Source organism: Cucumis sativus, chromosome 4, assembly GCF_000004075.3.
Source record: "Cucumis sativus cultivar 9930 chromosome 4, Cucumber_9930_V3, whole genome shotgun sequence".
Taxonomy (NCBI): domain Eukaryota; kingdom Viridiplantae; phylum Streptophyta; class Magnoliopsida; order Cucurbitales; family Cucurbitaceae; genus Cucumis; species Cucumis sativus.
This window is the reverse complement of record NC_026658.2, coordinates 23,680,569-23,698,502: the sequence shown is the minus strand read 5'-3', so window position 1 is coordinate 23,698,502 and position 17,934 is coordinate 23,680,569. Positions and strand designations below refer to the sequence as shown.

Here is a 17,934-nt window from a genome sequence, read left to right as displayed (position 1 = left end):
AGGAAAGGAAGGTGAGCCGTGAGGGGTGAGGCGTAAGGCGTGAGGCCTGAGGCCTGAGGCCTGAGCTGATGGATAGATATTTCAAAACTGAGTCAACGACGCTTTTGACCGTTTTTATTTCCTTTTAAAAACCTCAGCCGCCGCGCCGTTTCCTCCACACGCGTGGGTCCCCTCCTGGCGCGTTAAATAATTTCATAAACAAATCATTTTCTATTATCTTTTTTCTCAAATTATAAATACTTTCACTCCTCTTTTTTATTTGTTGATTAGTGTACAAAAAAAATATGCACGTAAATATTAAAATTTGATTGTTAAATTATAAATAATTATTTGAGCATTCAATAATTAAAGTCCTTAAGACCAAAGTTGTTGAAACAGAGTTGCTAACTTTTAGTTTTAATTCCGATGACTTCATCATCTCCTTTATTGATTGTGTATTCTGGTTAAGTTAATGTTATCGCTGCTCTAAATGAAATAGGTGATGATCTCTCTAAAATCAAGACTTTGTTGGATAATGTGTTATCTTTTGCTTTTACTCTTGGAGTACTTATCTACTTTTTGTAAATAGTTAGGATCTTGTAAATTGGCTGTGCAATAGCTAGCTAGGTTGGCTATCTTCGAGTTTTGGTTTCTTTTTTAGATTGTCTTGTGTCTTTTTCGCCATTGGAAGGATAGAGCGCATATTTTTTTTGGAAGGAGAGGATATCCCCTATTTGTTTTTCCTTTGTCCTTGAAGATGGGTCTTGGTTTGTTAGTGCTACTACGTGCATTATTTTCCTTCTTAAAAAAATGTTAACGGTGTTTACCAACAAGTACCAATAAAGTACAACCGTGTTAAAGATTTATTAATGATTGTTAATTCATATTTTTCAATTTTTTTAAATTTTTCGTCATTTGGTTTGAGGTTATAATTTAGTATTCAACAAGCCACGAAATGTTAAAAATATACATTTTTTAAATGTTCGAATATGCCATAATTTTTTTCGACCTAGAATTTAAAGTTTGTTTACAAACCTACTAAATGCTTATTTAAAGATTTTGTACCAAATAAGTACACATTCCAAATTTCAAATGCCATTTCATTACAAATTTGTCTATTGTTTAAATGTATTTTTATTAAAAAGAAACACTTGAATATCCAGTTAAATTCTATAAAAAATAGAAAAAAAAATTTAAACTATTCTTTTTACTTTATGAATTTTGTGGATGGATAGATTTTCCTCTTACCTCATAATGATTTTTGTACTTTTGTTATTCAATTTGAAAATTTGATGAATTTTATTTCAAAATTTCAAATTACATTTTAAATAGTAGTTCATTTTCAAAACTTAAACAAATATTTGTTTAAATTGATAGCAAAAACATAATCTTATGGTAGAAGAAATATTTTCAAAAATTAAAAATAAAATCAAATAGTTAAATAAAACATATCTAAAGTTATAATTGGAAAAAAGAACTAAAATGTAAGAGTTCAAAAGAGAAAAAAAAAGGAAAGAAAAAGGAAAGGTTGTGTTGTTTGGAAATGGGTATAGTACAAAGGTAATTGATAGTTGAAAAATTAATTGGGAGGTGGTGTGGCCACGTGGCGATAGATGAATTAAGGGGCGGCGGATTCCAACGGCGGTGAGTGTGGATCTGTGAGTGGGTCACGTGCCCTATTATGTTAGTGGGTACCACCGGTAACCGGTTGCTGACGGCAATTTCAAATTTATAAACCCTTTTTTTTTTCTTCTTAATTTCCTGAATTAAATAAAATTATAAAGAAAAATGGAAACTTCTCATTGCGGCGCCGTGTGGATCAAACTCGGGTCGGATCCTTACACCAATTGGGAAATTGAATAGAAACTACCTTCCCCCCATCCTACGGCTCTACTTTCCTCTTCCCTCTCATGCTGCCACCTCATCAATTTGAGATGAGACTTGTGGCCGTCTTTTTTATTTCGTATCTATTTTGTTTTTTTAACATTTTAAATATATATTTTTACTTTTTACTTTATTTTCTTTTATTGTAAATATAATATCAAGTCTTTATCAATTTTATATTGTTAGTCAAATTTTAACAAAAGGGTAGGTTTGAAAATATTCATAAAAAATAAATATCAAGCAATAATTTTGGAAATAAAGGAAGGTGGTTATAGACTTAACTTCCAAAGTTGAAAACAAAGTGGCTAGTCTAGGCGATACCTTATAGAGTCCACTCTTTTGAACTGTTTCCTCTACTAAAAATTTTCTTATTCAATTTCTTTTGTTGATCTTTTACTCTAAACTTGTATTAGTGAGCTTTGAGGTTTCAAATATAAATATGTAAAGCATTGTGGTGTTTTTAAAGAATTAAAAAGGGAAAGAAACAAAGATAAAAGAATATTAAAATTTTAAGGTACCCTATAAATATAAAATTTTAAGTTGGTGATTTGTAAATTTTTTAGGTGTAATGGTGTTAAAAAATTGAAACCATCAACCAAAGAGGGAGATGAAATAGAAGTGAAACTTCAACGGTTGACATAGAAAAAGGTTCGAACTAAATACAAAAGGAAATAGATGAACAAAAAAAAGGTTGACATTTATCTACGTCAAAAAAGAATAGAATGATCTTCCACATTCATTCTTCGATAGAGAGCGCATCAGGCAGCCGCTGGTGAATCCGGGGTGTACCACCCATGGTGGATTTCTACAGCTTTCTTTCTTCTGGCGAGCCGAGATTTTCGTCGTGCGGCAGTGTTTCGGTGCAATGTGCCCGCTCTCACGGCTTTGTCGATCACTGAGTATGCTTCTGCAATGAGCGTCTCAATTGGAAGGACTTCCTCTGATTGTGCTTCAGCTTTCTTCTTGAGACCATCTAAAGCTTCCAGAACCTGGAAATGTAACGAGGGAGAGGTCATTATTGTGCTGATTAGTTCTGGAAAGAAACAGAAAATTTTATCTTTTTCTTCACAATATTCAAAAGCAAGTATGTAGAGGATGTTTTATTCAACCACATGAAGATTATGCTTTAGTCCTGTCCTTTAGCAGATATAAGAAAACTCTAAAGCAAGAAGCCATAAAGCTTATGATTTTTTGGAAGGATGACCAAAGAAAGCTTCGCAAACAGAATTACGCACTCCCCTGGAGGCACTGAAAAGAAGAAACGAGATCCTCTTAGTCATTGGTCACACACGACTTTACAGCTTAGGATTACCTCTAAGATCCACAGGATAACACAAAGGCCACTTATAATTAGAACGGGAAAAGATGTTAATCATATTGCATAGCTCATGCAAAGAACAATTGATGGTCGCAACCAAAGATTCAAAAAGATCTACAGCTAAGCCAAAGGGCTATTCAAACACCTTAATGGCCTTGAATAAGTCCAAGACTTGAAGAGAGGCTGGAAAAAGATCCAAAAGAAATTATACAAAATTCAGTCATAAACTCATTACCCACATGAAAACTTCCTAAAGAACCTGTCTCTGACCAATCAGAAAGGATTCAACTTTACCATTTACTGGACTTTTCTTTCTAGTCCTCCTACAATTCTCCATCAAGTTGGGATCTTGATAGTTTAATTTTTCTGTTATACATCAAAAGTCCAATTTAATAACTTAAATGATAACTTTTATATATGAGAAAATCAGTCTTGATTATAAGATTTCTGAAGCAAAATTCATACTTTTTTTTTCTTTCTATACTATCATTTTTTCCCAGTGAACAGTAATTATAATCATTTCTGAAAAAATAAGATTTTCTGCTGATCAGATTTTCACAAGAAGAATCCAAACCATCGAGCTACCATTGACCTTATCAAACAATACCATATTATGCACGAGTATATATATATATAAACCATTTTTCCATCGATCTGAATACAAAACTGTAAGCATCTACTTTCCATCTCTTGATTTTAAGAATTTCATCCAGTCCCCATTAAGGACAAGTTAAGATGAGGATAATCATTTCACACATTTATCTTCAACAGCTTAAGTAACAACCGTCGCCTTGCACACTTCGTAAGGAACATAACGGAGTACTTAACCCCTTGAGTCTTGATATACCTCAGTTTCTCTAAAGGTCCTTACAAATTAGGCACATACCACCCTGAAATGAAAATCACCTAGAATTACATTCCATACAAACCCCCCTCATTCTTGCCTTTTCTTACAACAAGATTGGGCTAATACCAAATTTTGGAACACAAACCCTGGGTTGGAACCTAATATTGAAAAGGAACCTAATAAATTGAAGAATATGGAACTATCTTACACATTCTAGCAGCTGTTTCCTTTCACAACAGACCTGACAGGGGCCTTTGGAAGCTAGAACCCGCTGGTGTTTTTCCAAATAGCTCCCTTTTGTATGATTTATTCCCCTCTGTTAGAAATGGTAGGCTTAAATCATGTTGAAAGCCCAAGAGAAGTTAAGATTTACTTTGTCCTAATTTTTTAGTATTTTAATAAGGCTCGTGTTGCCTATAAATACTTCACCCTTTGTACCTTGATTATCATAAGAAAATAATAAGAAATATCAGGATCGTGGTTTTTCTCCCTATACTAGGATTTCCATGTAAATTTGTGTTTGTTCTATGTCTCTACTTTCAATACCATCCATCGATGAAACCTTGTCTCTGTATCATCTGGTATGGAAAGGTGACTATCCAAAGAAGATAAATTTTTTTCTTTGGGAGCTATCTAAGAAAGCCATCAAAACCTATTATGAGCTCCAAAGAAGAATACTTTACATGGTTCTGTCTCCACATTGGTGCTCTAATTGAAAACAACAATCTGAATCACAAAGTTACCCTTTGTTATCACGCACCTTTGCCAACAGTAACACCTTTTGGAACTATTTCATTTCTACTTCCATTTTTTAATACAAAAACTACTTTTATCAAGAAAAGATGAAACAATGCATACAGAAAACCAAGCCCACAAAAACCCTAAGAGCAAGGGTTCCCAACTATAAAATACTGCCTAGGAAAAATCGTGACACAGCTTTTATGGCACACAGCTCTTCCAGAAGATCCTATCCTTTGTCCTTCAAGGGCACCTTTCCATTAGAGCGTTCTGCTGAAACATTTGGCAAGGACGGAATAGTAGTCCAAGACAAATAACTTTCTCATTGTAACTTTTTATGCTATAGTTAACATGGTAGAGACTTGGTGTAAATGCACTCCCTTATTTCACCACTATTAGCTATACTAATCTCCTTTCAAACTGTAATGTCTCATTTAGGGGTTTTCCCCTTTCATTTGTAATTTCCTTCCATCAATAAAAAAATATTTCTTATAAAAGAAATATACAATACTCTGAGATAAAACGAATTCTAGAGTATATCATTCCTATAGATTTCATTATATTTAAATGCGCATACAAAGGGGCAAAATTTAAGTACCTTCTTCATCCTGGTTTTAATTTCAGATTTTCGGGCTTTATTGTAAATACGTCTTTTCTCAGCCTGCCGAGCCCTCTTGGCAGCAGAATCAACTTTGGACTTCGGAGCTGCCTCGCAAACCACAGAGTAACGATGCAGCCTCTCAGTTTTCCTCATCGACAGACACCCTTTACAAAAATGGACAAAAGTAAGTCCAGCAGCAATTCAATAGTTTTCCTAAAAAAAGAATATAAAATGGAAAAACAAAGGAACCCCATAAAAACTCACCATTGGAGAAGGCGGAAAGTGAAATGTTGGAGGAGAAACTGAGAGACCTGAGGGTGGAAGAAGATGGGGCAGCGGGAATAGAGGAGGAAAACCCATTAAGGGAAAGATTTCCGAACTTAGAAGAAAGAGAGAAGCAAGTAATTGCAGCTGCCGCCATTTACGTATAGGCGATTCTTGAAAAGAAAAACTTCAGAGGTTGAAGAAGAAGAAGCAGAAGAAGAATGGTTCGTTGGCGCTTTATCTACTTGAAACGGAGCATTACAGTATCGATTTTATCCATTATTGTTTTCGGATGTTTGGATTCGAGTTTTGTATATTCCCATCCGGTATTCATTTTAATTCCAACCCCACATAAGAGCCCCTGTTTGTTATTTATTTATTAAATAGATGAATTTTTAAGAATAATAAAAAAAAAATACAAACCACTTAAGCCAAATAATACCACTAACGTAAAAAACTAGTTATATTTGATTTGGTAATTCTTTTAAAAAATATATAAATATAACAATCTCTATTGTCATTTATAAAACTTGAATAGATAATTCAAATTGCTATATTTACATCTGTCAAACCAAAGAAAGAAAACATTAACTGATAGCTTTCTAATCTATTTTTGGTTTGACAATAGTTTCAGGGATGTGGGATGTTATTGTTAATTCGTTATATATTATAGTACAATGGTAAAAAACACAGAAGAACCATAAATGTTATAGTTAAAGCAACCCAAAAATTTGTGTTGAATAAGTTGATATAATATTATGTAATTACGTTAACAGGTAGCTACCTGATTACTAAGCTGATATCTTAATATAATAGAAAGGAAGTTACGAGTTCAATAACTGGTAAAAGTCACAGCTAAAACATTACGAGTTTCTTGTTGAATGATAAAAAAGAAATTAACACATTCACGAACAGATCCAAAGAGTAGAGAAATATTAGTACACAAACCATGGAAGAAACAAAATCTATTTTCAACTGCTAGTGTGAAAGAAAAGTCTGATGTCATTACAGCTGCTGGTTGAGAAATATATTACATCACGCAAACCATTTGTACATAAGGCTTGCCTACTTCTGAACCATGGTATGTTCTTTAAAATCTTTCAGCTGTCATTATAGCTGGTTGAGTTTCAACATTCCTTCTATTAAGATATGGACCATTTCTAACCGCTTCCTGCAGCTGCAGACAAACCATTTTAAGCATTAGCCTGACCATAACCACCCCAAAAGTTCAAATTTACAAACATCACACTTCCGTTTCCTGGGAAGTGATTCTGGAATGGATATACAAACACTCCACAACATAACTTTAAAAGTATAGAACCCAACATTAAATGGATTATATGAATATCACGTAATAAAATCTATCATTTTAACTAAAGTTACTACTAAAATCACTTCCTTATGGTTTTTCGTTCTCTTTTTTCCACCTCCCTTCCCATTTTAAGGCATTCTTGCACAGGCACACGAATCCATCAATTAGAACTTTCTTTGTCAGAAAAACATTGGATATGATCCAAAAGATTGGAGCCTTTGCACTTTTATGCATACTCTACTATAATACACTGCTCGGAAAATGAAGAAGTTCAAGAGAAGTATGGAATACTTATATGCATGCACAAGTATTTGAATCTGAATCTAACCTTTGAAGCTATTCCAGCAAGAGCAGGATCGCCAGTAAGCCTAGGTGAAGACATGAAGGCCTTATGGATAGCCAAACAACAGTTATATCTAGCTTCCATTCCTAAAGAAACAATGAGATTGGTATTATCATCTGATGCAAGGGGAAAAGGTCAAATATATATAATTACATGCAGGCCCTTACATAAAGCAATTTGTTCTAAAAGAGTTCATGAGTCTCACAGAACAAACTAATTCAGTAAGAAATTTACATTACTAAAGGGCACACCAGAAAATGCAACATTATATTTTTCTTACCGATCTAAACCAAACAAATGAGCAAGACAGTAACCAGGATGTAATATATAAGGCAATAAGTTGAAATAATTTTGACAAATTACATACTTAAAACTTCATTATAACAAGATATGAACCAGAAAAAAGCAAATAATTTATGTAATTCAGTTCTCTTTATCAGACAACAGACAGTAACTGCAAATACGATTTGATTAATCAAAGCATTTGCAATTAATAAATGCATGTTTGGAATTGTGTGGGCTTCCTAAAGTTGCTGTCACAGAGTGAAGATGATTTGCAAGATAGATTTTGGAAATTGATTTAAAGAAAGGAAGTTAGAATTGAACATGAGCATAGGTCATCAATAATTCTATTCTGAACATTGTTATAAACAGTGACGATGGAAAAACTAATATTATATACATCTAAACGAACAATGCACATTTGCATCGGACAATGCCCAACAAAATGGCAGAAGAATTCTTAATCACAAAACGGCTAAAGAAATAAATAATTCCTTAACTGAGACACCAAAAGAGCAGGAGAGTGCTTGCTTAATTATTACTGTTTACACACCCGAGATCAATACCCAAAAGAGTCAGTTCTATGATTGTAGCTGGAGTGGTATTCCTAATGATGCATGCACAACAATCATCAACAGTATATCTGATCGATCTGAAAACATGGATGCAAGCAAAGAAAGCACCTTTGTCACCAAAAAAAAATACCTATTTTAGTAGTCTCAGAACTTGCATCACCAACTATATTTACTATGTCTTGTTTCGAGCAGATCTCTGTTAGACACCAAGGTCGAGCGACCAACCCAGTTATCATTCTGTAACTCTGGAAAGACAATTGTGCTAAGTCATATAATTAAATTTATAGGAAGTCAGAATTAACATAGTTTCAGACCAGGATAAGACTACATCCAAAACTAAGCAGCCTACTCGCTGGAAGTTGAGACTCTTAAACTAACAAACTAATAAAGAATATTGTCTAGACTAAAGAAGATCCACATTGATGCAAATCTATAGGTGTACTTCCAAACAAGGTATTCTCTAAACGCCAAAATGTTTTGCCAATGAAAGATAATACTACTTGTGTACCTGAATCAAAATGTTTATAAGTGCACCTATTTATATGCATTCTTATACATGTTTTTAGCACTGAATTCACATTTGTCAAAAAATATCTCCATGCCTAATAGACTCCTTCCACAATAGTAAAAAAAAAAAACACAATAAAGAATTGGATGATCTACCCAAGAATATTTTGTTGGTAAGAAAGGCTCAAGTGTAGCCTACATACCCTAAAATGAGTTCTTAATTCATGTACTCTTAAATTCAAGGGTGGTCCTCGAATTTATATCCTCTTGAAGTAATGGTCTGTCCAACATCATGTAGTTTTATCTTTTAGGTTATTATCGTTGTTGTTTTACCAATAGCAAGCTCCTTTAAGGCCACGTAAGAAGTGTTAAGAAAATAAAAAACAAAGAAATACTCACCGCCAAGCGAATCTCAGAGTCCTGTTGAAGGACAGCTAGAAAAAGACCCTGCCAAAGACAGCATCTCGTTATAACTTGAAAAAATTATAATCAGGTAAGAAATGAGGGCACTGCCAAAATTGTTGCTTACTGAAGCTCAAATAAATAAAAATACAACAATTTTTCAGTTGAAGCAATCTTAGAGTAAGAAAAATTATTCCCTTCAGAGACTCCAGACACGATATCCTATAAGAGACTTTCAAGACAGTGGTAAACAAGTAATGTATGGAGCATTAACACCATGACAATCAAATTAATTTCACTCGCATTAACCACAGCAGCTCTTATTTCAACAATCTGTTGCATAACCCAAACATTTTGATGTATGAACTTAACTCCATTACTATCAGCTTAAGCATTTTGTTTTCATTCCAAGTTCCTAATGTCTAATGAAAGAGAAAAAAAAAGGATTGCCCAATCCTGTATGGTAACTGCAGAAAGGTGTGTTTGAATTGGAGTGACATATATTCTGCAACTAAAGCAGAGTAGATACCGAATTCCAAATCACTTCAGATAGAAAACATAATAAAGCAGGAAAATATTATCAAAAGAAATAAACCCTATATCCTTGACTTACTGAGGGTGTCATTTTTGAACTTCTGGATGCAATTTGATATATCAAATCCCGCAAATTTTCTTCTGCATTATCATTTAGCATAATATCATTCTCTGATCGACCTTCCCCGAAGATGTTACCAAGAGCATGCATGGCTGCCTGTATTGACAGTTGAAAATATAAGTGAATGTAGTATGTAAATAAAATATATATCATTAAATACTTGCCTAGCTTTAAGTAAATGGATGGCAGTGATGTATCTCACTTCATACTCTCATTTTTTTTAGTACAAGAAGTGAAAGGAGGGGGATCAAACCTTCGAGCTCTAAGGAAGATGGTCATGTTAATTACCATTAAGCTAAGTTCGCTTTGGCATTTCACTTCACACTCTTATCCTAAACTACTTATAAAAACAAACCCCTTCCACATCAGACATTTAACACAAAGATAAAATAAGTCCTTTCTCTCAATGAAAGCAGGTTTTCTTATTAAAAAAATTATTGAGTAAATAAATTATCAAGAGCAAGAGTGAATACCAAAATTTTACAACCTTACAATCCAAAAACTTGTCCCAAATCCCATATTTGCTGTTATGTCAAATAGTATCGGAGGGAAAATATCACTGTACTACCTTAAACCTTGTTGAAATCGTTATCTCACTCTATGCTGCCACTCATAAGCCTTGAAAGAACTTTAGCATAGAGTTTTCTTACCCTAGCGATATTTAGTTTCAAAGGCTTGTTAAAATTCAATCATTGACAAGCTTGCTGAAAGGAACATCTAGTTCTTTCACCATATACCTGTACCCAACCTAATGGTTTAATCAATCCGAAACTAAGGTGCAAAAATAGATAACATAAACATAAACCAAAAAGTTAACATACTTACCAGCTGTTTACCATGTTCATGCCGATCAAATGCTGCATAAATTACATGCTTCACACAGGTTGGAAAACTTGACAGCAGTAAGGTGGCTCCCCATGTGCCTGAGAGAAACAAAAAATTGAAACTGCACATGTTGGCCCTTAGGGATGAAATGTTTATTAAGATGAGAACATAATCTTAGGATGATGAGAAAAGTGAAAAACATTAGTTTCACAAAGCAAAAGGTTGCTTGGAACGTTTAGGAAGGCAGTACATTCAAACAGTGATCAAGCGTATTTTGGTCAAGGATATATCATATTTGCACTTATGCTGAAGTCCACAATAAGTGTTCCTGTCTTCATTTAAATTTGACATTTTTCCATAAAAAAGGTGATGACCAGAAGGAATTAAATGCATACGTCTTCTCCATATAAAAGGTTGAGTCCATGTGCAACATCTTGTTCAGATGGAGGTTACTTAGTTTCAAGGAAACCTTCCTTTTTAGGATATGGCCAAAAAAAAATGGAAGGAAGTTGTTGATGTCCAATAAAAAAACATGAGTTCAGTTGAGGCAAAAAAAAGGTCAGGAGCTTGATTCAAAGGGCACCAAAAGAAAAAATGGTCCACAAGCCTCTGTCCTATTATGTAGACTGCACAAATTAGGGGGGGAAAGGATGTTGAAGGAACATCGTGCATTCTCTTTCTAACAGTTACATCTGATCACAATTGATATTTTTCATCAAAATGCCAATAGTTTCTGAGCATCCAATACTTATCTTTGTGTGCATATACTAGCACTCGAGTTCATAATTCACCATTAAGGAGAGAGAAAAAAACCAAAAACAAGAGGATACTTAACACGCTCTAAAGAGTTTTACGTTTATTTTCCCTGGATAATCAGGTTTCATTCATTTGGAAGTACATCAACAAAACTTAGGCCACAGGTGGCAATAGCTACACTTACTGGACCCAATTTGACCCAGTGCTTCAATTGCAGCTTCAGATACATTTACATCCTCTCCTTCAGATGACCCAAGAATTCCATCTACAGCAGATATCAAATTCCGCAGACCTGAGAAAAGAGAATATAAATGAAAAACAAGGAGACTGTCAGTACTTCTGGGTCTAACTGATAGCAGTAAAATGACAGATATAGAAGAATGATAATTGGGCAATAGGGTTCACCTATGTGATATGATTATAGATTATTGTCAACTGTTTTTAATGCAATCAATTAGATGTCTAAGATCTCAAGTAATCTTCATATTCCTGGATTTGTACAAGAAACTCACCAATGAAAATGAAGTGATTCAACTTAACCTGTGTTGGACATCGTTTATGCAATCTCTACAGCCTAACAAAGATCTTGTAATTGATTCTTTTATCTGAATGGTATTTATGCGAAACTTAAATTGAAAATATGATATAAGGCACACACACGCATTGTGGACCCTTTTGTATAGAATATATGTCTATAGATTGATATATCTAATACTTCATCAAAGAAAAAACATGTAAATGATAGAACCCGACTTCTCAGTTGGCAATGGAAAAGGATACAATATAGGAAATACTGTGGCTAATGAAAAATACAGAAGAAAAATAAAAGCTCCCTGTCGAAGACTCCCTCTCTCCCTCGGCTGCCTTCCTATCTCTCAAGGAATAACAGTAGGATTCTTATCACCAAAATTCTCTGCCCTCTCCCTTCCTTCTCGTCTCTATTTATATTTGCTCCCTCACTCCCCTGCCATGGTGATCGTGCGTCGGCACTCCATTTCCTTGTGGTCCCCACTTGCAGTTGGTTACATAACCAACTCCTCGTCCTTTTTCTCTTTCCTGTTTTTTCTCCTACTATACTGGCGTATGATGGGTGGTCTAACAGTAAAGTTTACATAATCTATACACACACGCACACACACACATACTCCACTATAAAGATGCACAATCAAATTAATTAGCATTATTGAAAAACTTGAAGAAACATAATAAGGATTAAAAATTGTTACAGAATTTCTCTTCTTTACAAGAACTTCTTAGGTTGGGCTGTATTTTATTTTTCCCCACATTGTAAAATATTACTTACGTTTTTATCAGGTCAGACATGTCCAGATGAATCAATGTTGTGTTCATAGAAGCTCTACCTAAAACTAAAGTGTCCATGATTCCAAATTCCTTACACAGTTTACAAATGGAATGTGATCTTCAGATCTACAGTAGATTATATAATAATGATGCATAAATGGATAACCACAGGTCTATTTGATACTGAGAATCCCAAAGTGAAACCCAATGAAAAGGGGCTTGTTATGTGAACATTAACAATTGGCTAGTTCATGTAATCCACACCTTCTTAGAACTCTTAAAAAACTTCAAATCAAATTACAGTGTTGCAGGTCAATAAAATGTCCAGAAGGTCAGCTCTTATTTCTTACATGATTCATCTACAAGCGAGAAGATGTTCTCTTTGGACAAAAGTCTTCCACAAATGACCATGGCTCTTGATCGTAGAATAGACTCTGCTGATGAGTTGCTGCAATAAACAACAAAAAGTTATGAATACTATCAACATCCAGAGTAGGGACTTTTGCTAGTATAACTGAAGTTCATATTGCTTTCATTAAAAACCTGATTATAGAGCCTAGTAGTTGGAGAAAGCTGGTCCTTGGCAAGAACTTTGTACCGTGTTCAATCTCCACTAGCTTCATCAATTGGAAATAAAATAAATACATGATATATGATATAAGTTACATTAAAAATCTTGATTTTTCTTGCATGGTCAAACCACTAAGCAGTTACCATCTTAATTCTTAATTTAAAAGAGGAAGTCAGGCATTTCATTTGACACATACTATTGAAATCTTCACTCATTCTATTAAAATCGTGTCTATTTCCAACAATCCAACTAATGTTAAGACTCGTGTGCTTGAAATTGCAAAAACTCATACTGTACATGTTTACTGACTTTGAGAAAAGCTAAAGGGATAACATAATTATAACACCATTTTTCTACTATGTTTCTCATTACGCAATGAATATCAAAATGAAAAACAGAAGGGGCAAGGCCAACATGCTCATGAACAAAAAGACAGGGAGTAAGAGATAATAAACCTCATACAAGAGTTCCAAGACACTTAAAGTTACAAGTGTGTCCTTTGAATTATTGATTTCACTTTCCAGTAGGCTTAGTAAATTTGCATTGTATACTGCCGATGCCACAGAGCTAGAAACTGAAAATAGCTTCACTACCAATGCCATGACTCGAACTCTTCCCTGAGAAATTTTAATCTCAATCAGCACAAATTACTACCGAGTAAACTGCAAGATGGGGGACTCTTCTTCTAAGTAATTATGCTAAAAAGAACCAATGAATAAACATAAACTCCAGCAAAAGAGAACATGATTGGACATTGGAGGAATTTTCTTAAGAACAGTAGTCAGCAAGTATTAAGTGCTATAAATATCTCAAAGTCATAGTACCCGCTACAATACCAGAGATGAACATGTTGAAGCTACAGTCCCTAGGTGTGTTGCTTCTGTTTTATTTGATGGGATGATGATTTCCTACAGGTCAACAAATTGCAGTTAGTTTTGCAAAAAAAGACGTATTGTAACTCTTAAATCATTGATTGACTCAAAAGCTAAAAATGATGGATCAATACTCTAGCACTTGCGCCTCACTTGTGTGCTTGAAATTTGAAAAAAACCCAACAAGCAGAAATTAATGTTAAAGGGAAAGCAAATGACATTATTAACCCAAAAGCTTGAGTTGGAAGTGAAGGTAAATTTAATATTATATCAACATTCTAACAATAACATAAAGGACGAGTTAACCGTATAGAGCAGATAAATAATAGCAACTAGTATTATATATTTACCATCCCCTGTGGAAATGCAGCCAATGTCTTAATTGAATCCATCGATGAGTTAGCAACTTGTTCGTTACTGCAAAAGAGAAAAAGAATGAGAACCTCACACATAATTCCATAGCAAGCTAAAAACAGACGAAATCCATAAACTTGGGATCTAAGAAAGCTTGGAAAAAAATAAATGTTAACTTCCCTGTTGGGGAATTAACAAACTGAAGGTAGAACGTTAAAAGAACAACTTCATTTGCTTCAATTTTCAGGACTTTAATTAGATCGTGTGTTGCTTATGAGTTTTATCAGGTAAGTGCTGCTTAACCGCGAATGGTGAGGGGTCAAGATCAAATCCTACATCCCTAGGTTTGTCAATCATAGAACTCAATTATGTAATAGTTTTACAATAATAACAAAATGTTCCAAATGTACAAGAGAAGTGTATATTGCATCCATAATACAACAAACTTTTCTAATGACTCAAGAAAGAATCGTTATTTATAGTCTTAATACACTTGGAGTAAAGGTTTAAGCAGAAAAGCTTGATGTTCCAATACAACCAAAAACTCAATATCATTCATAATTCAATCCACAATCATCAGTATGTACTCTTACCCATTCAGAAGGCAGTCTAGCAAAAGTGGATAGATGCCATAGTCAATAATTAGTTGTATAGGCGAAAGAGCAGTTTCATCAGACTCCTGCAAGAGGCGAGTAACCTGAAAAAGTATTTAGTTTTTAGTTTAAGAATACAAAAGTTATAGCTTGCACAGTGATAACAAACAGAGTTCAAAAAGAAAGGGAAAACTAGTTAACGAGAAAAGGGTATAACTTGTTGATGTTGAACCAAATAATGGCAAAGAAAACCAACCGTTTTACAAGCTAAGGTTCTAACTGTTTGAGAATCTGCCTGTAGTCCAACCTGTACAAAAGGCTGCAGGGGGAAGGGGAATGGAAATAATTAATACAACTGACTGATGTGAGAGTACTTTAGTTGGGGGTATATGTGGGGTACACCATACATGAGTAAGATTAGTATGTCACGTTTTTTAGTAAGATTAGTATGTCACGTTTTTTAGTTCTGGCATAATGGTAATTCGCCAAGGGTCCCTTTGTTGTATATAGAGGGTGTGGTGTTGGGACTTTGGGAGAAAGAATATTACTATATTGTAGTTTCCTTTTTATATTCTAGGTACATTGTGATTTTATAATTTTGTTAGGGGTATCCTAACGACAGACCATAAAGCAAAGCACATCCAAGGATCCTAATGTTGATTGGATGGACTGGTCTCATGTAGTCAAGAGAGCAAGGAGAGAAGAAGAAGAAAAAGAGAAAGAAAATGCTATTGCAATTAAACACAATTGCATGGGTTTCACTGACTTTAAACTCAATTCAACTGAGCCGTAAATATCTGATAAACGTGAGAAGAATCAAGTCCTGAAAAAGCCTCCACCATCAGGGCACCCTCTATAGTATCAGAAAACTAAGCACATCCTAAACATGACCCAAAAGTACAAGGGAAGTGTCTATACCATGTAATGCGGTATAAGAGAAGCTCCATACTTGGTTTTGAATATCCTGTCAAGACATGCAACCAAAGTATCCTCTAGACCAGGAAATTCTGCTTTTGTTTGTAAAGCACTTGCAGAAGTGAACAAGCAAAGTCAGAAAGAATAACCAAAAGGGAAATAATACACCGAGCAGCTCAAACACAAAAATTGATCAAATAAGAGATTGTTCGATTTTCAAATTATAAACAATACTTGATGATGGCGGGAAGGGGGAAGCGGTCGAGAAATTCCTTAACCGACGCATCAGTCCGAACACCTTCGCAAAGGGAAAATACTTAAAAAGAGTCAGATTCTAGTGCACTTTCAATAGAATATGAAGAATACGAAGATGAAATTGAGTAACAGATTGTTAACCGGGATAATTAGCGAAGTTTGCAGCTGCTTGGAGTAGCCGAGTCGGATCATTAACAGAAAATTCCTCCATTTCTTCGCTTCACGGAGGCTTTGTATGAGTGCGAAAATGGGAAAAGAATGGGAGAGTGGTGCTGTGAGAATAATTTTTTCAGTCGATTTCGATTCTTCTTGTTTGGTCACATCCGATGGAAGACGAATACCACCGCCTCAAGAAAACGCTTATGGAAGATAATAAACTTTTTAATTTTTTTTAATTGACGGATAATTATAATTGGCCTCAATTTTATAAATATTAATTAAGTATATATCAGCATTTTAAAATTTACCATTATAGCAGAATGGGTGTACTAAGTAAATAGGCGATTTCCAATTATTATTTTTGTGAAAAAAATAAAAAAATGTAATCATTTTTAAAATAAAAAATATATATAAATATTGTTCTCACTCTGAAAATGTAATTTATGGAATTGAATTTTGCATATTCATTTGATTTATCTATCAACTCTGGTATTTGGTTGAGTTTTTGTAGCTTCAATTATTTTTTCAATCAAAGTGTTCAAAAATAAATGAAAATGTATTTATTTGTAGAGAATTTTAAGTCGGTTTGGGCCCATTTTGTTTAGTGGGTTTGAGCTTGAGCTTGGGCCAGTTATTTATTTGGTCTAGTTTACCTCCAGATTTGAATTATGTTGAATATAAAAAAACTTATAAATAAATAACAAAATAATAGATAACAATTTGGAAATAGCAAATTCTAAAAGTGTTTTGACAATTTTTTAACTGATTTTACTCACTCATAAATTGAAACTTACTTTTATAAGATACAGTGTATTTGTGCATAGTAAAATAGTGGAATATAACATAGAATTACGAATAGTGTGTATTTGTATATCATCAGTTTTTATAAAAATACTAAATAAATAGTCGTTTTCATGATTGATCTCATTTAACCAACATCTACTGTATTTATGTCTTCAATTTATAACAGATTTGTAGACTTAAAATCAAATGATTTATGATTTATTTTTTTAATATCATATAATAATAGATATTTAATTCACACTTTTGTTTCTATCCATAAAATGATTGATAATATAATTTCTTCATATGTTTCGTGCCTTGATTAATTATTGGTAACATTTTATTATATTACACAAATACATAATTTTTCATATAATGATTGATAATATAATCTATTCATCGTACGTTTCTTTAAGGTTTGGTTAATTCTTTGTAACATTTTATTATATCATACAAATACATAAATTTTCATATTTATCCTTTATTGTTTTTGGATTATACATAATAATAAATATTTATTTTATCATTTTATTTTAAAAGTTTAGTTGGAATTTCTCCAAAATTTGAATTTAGATTGTATCATTCCCTAAAATTATGCATATGATATAATAACTTCATATTAACATAGTGTCGTTCCTATAATCATGCATGCAACAATTATTCCATGTGTTATATCAATGTCATTTGATATAATAACAACTTTATATTTTTTTCCTCTATAATGATGCATTTAACGATACTTCCATAAAATTGTTCATTTAACATAATAATAAATTGAAATTAAGACTTGAATGGTTAATTTAAGATCTTAATTGAAAACATTTAAATTTAGTACTAAACTT

The 17,934-nt window shown here is 33.5% G+C and overlaps 2 protein-coding genes across 2 annotated transcripts; both read right to left on the bottom strand.

Annotated features, from left to right (window-relative positions):
- Positions 1 to 2,445: 2,445 nt before the first annotated feature.
- Positions 2,446 to 5,931, bottom strand: LOC101213298 (30S ribosomal protein S20, chloroplastic). The gene is made up of 3 exons (XM_004146001.3): positions 5,632 to 5,931; positions 5,365 to 5,531; positions 2,446 to 2,852 (listed from the first exon to the last, which is right to left on the bottom strand). Exons 1-3 carry the CDS (start codon positions 5,786 to 5,788, stop codon positions 2,622 to 2,624), a joined length of 555 nt encoding a protein of 184 aa, XP_004146049.1. The 5' UTR covers positions 5,789 to 5,931; the 3' UTR covers positions 2,446 to 2,621.
- A 510-nt stretch (positions 5,932 to 6,441) lies between these two features.
- LOC101213054 lies at positions 6,442 to 16,511 on the bottom strand. Its single transcript, XM_004146000.3, has 17 exons — positions 16,292 to 16,511; positions 16,130 to 16,193; positions 15,899 to 16,007; positions 15,237 to 15,299; positions 14,981 to 15,084; positions 14,384 to 14,450; positions 13,998 to 14,069; positions 13,617 to 13,778; positions 13,134 to 13,207; positions 12,941 to 13,038; positions 11,473 to 11,580; positions 10,533 to 10,630; positions 9,666 to 9,803; positions 9,050 to 9,097; positions 8,274 to 8,388; positions 7,272 to 7,372; positions 6,442 to 6,808 (listed from the first exon to the last, which is right to left on the bottom strand). Exons 1-17 carry the CDS (start codon positions 16,359 to 16,361, stop codon positions 6,722 to 6,724), a joined length of 1,578 nt encoding a protein of 525 aa, XP_004146048.1. The 5' UTR covers positions 16,362 to 16,511; the 3' UTR covers positions 6,442 to 6,721.
- Between the last annotated feature and the right edge of the window lie 1,423 nt (positions 16,512 to 17,934).

Coding starts and splice junctions, on each gene's coding strand:
- LOC101213298 (XM_004146001.3), bottom strand. CDS start 5,788: ATGGCGGCAGCTGCAATTACTTGCTTCTCTCTTTCTTCTAAGTTCGGA. Junction 5,532..5,631: donor ACTTTCCGCCTTCTCCAATG/GTGAGTTTTTAT, acceptor ATTTTTGTAAAG/GGTGTCTGTCGATGAGGAAA. Junction 2,853..5,364: donor TTAAAACCAGGATGAAGAAG/GTACTTAAATTT, acceptor TTACATTTCCAG/GTTCTGGAAGCTTTAGATGG.
- LOC101213054 (XM_004146000.3), bottom strand. CDS start 16,361: ATGGAGGAATTTTCTGTTAATGATCCGACTCGGCTACTCCAAGCAGCT. Junction 15,085..15,236: donor GAACCTTAGCTTGTAAAACG/GTTGGTTTTCTT, acceptor ATACTTTTTCAG/GTTACTCGCCTCTTGCAGGA. Junction 13,779..13,997: donor CTTCAACATGTTCATCTCTG/GTATTGTAGCGG, acceptor AAAATTTCTCAG/GGAAGAGTTCGAGTCATGGC.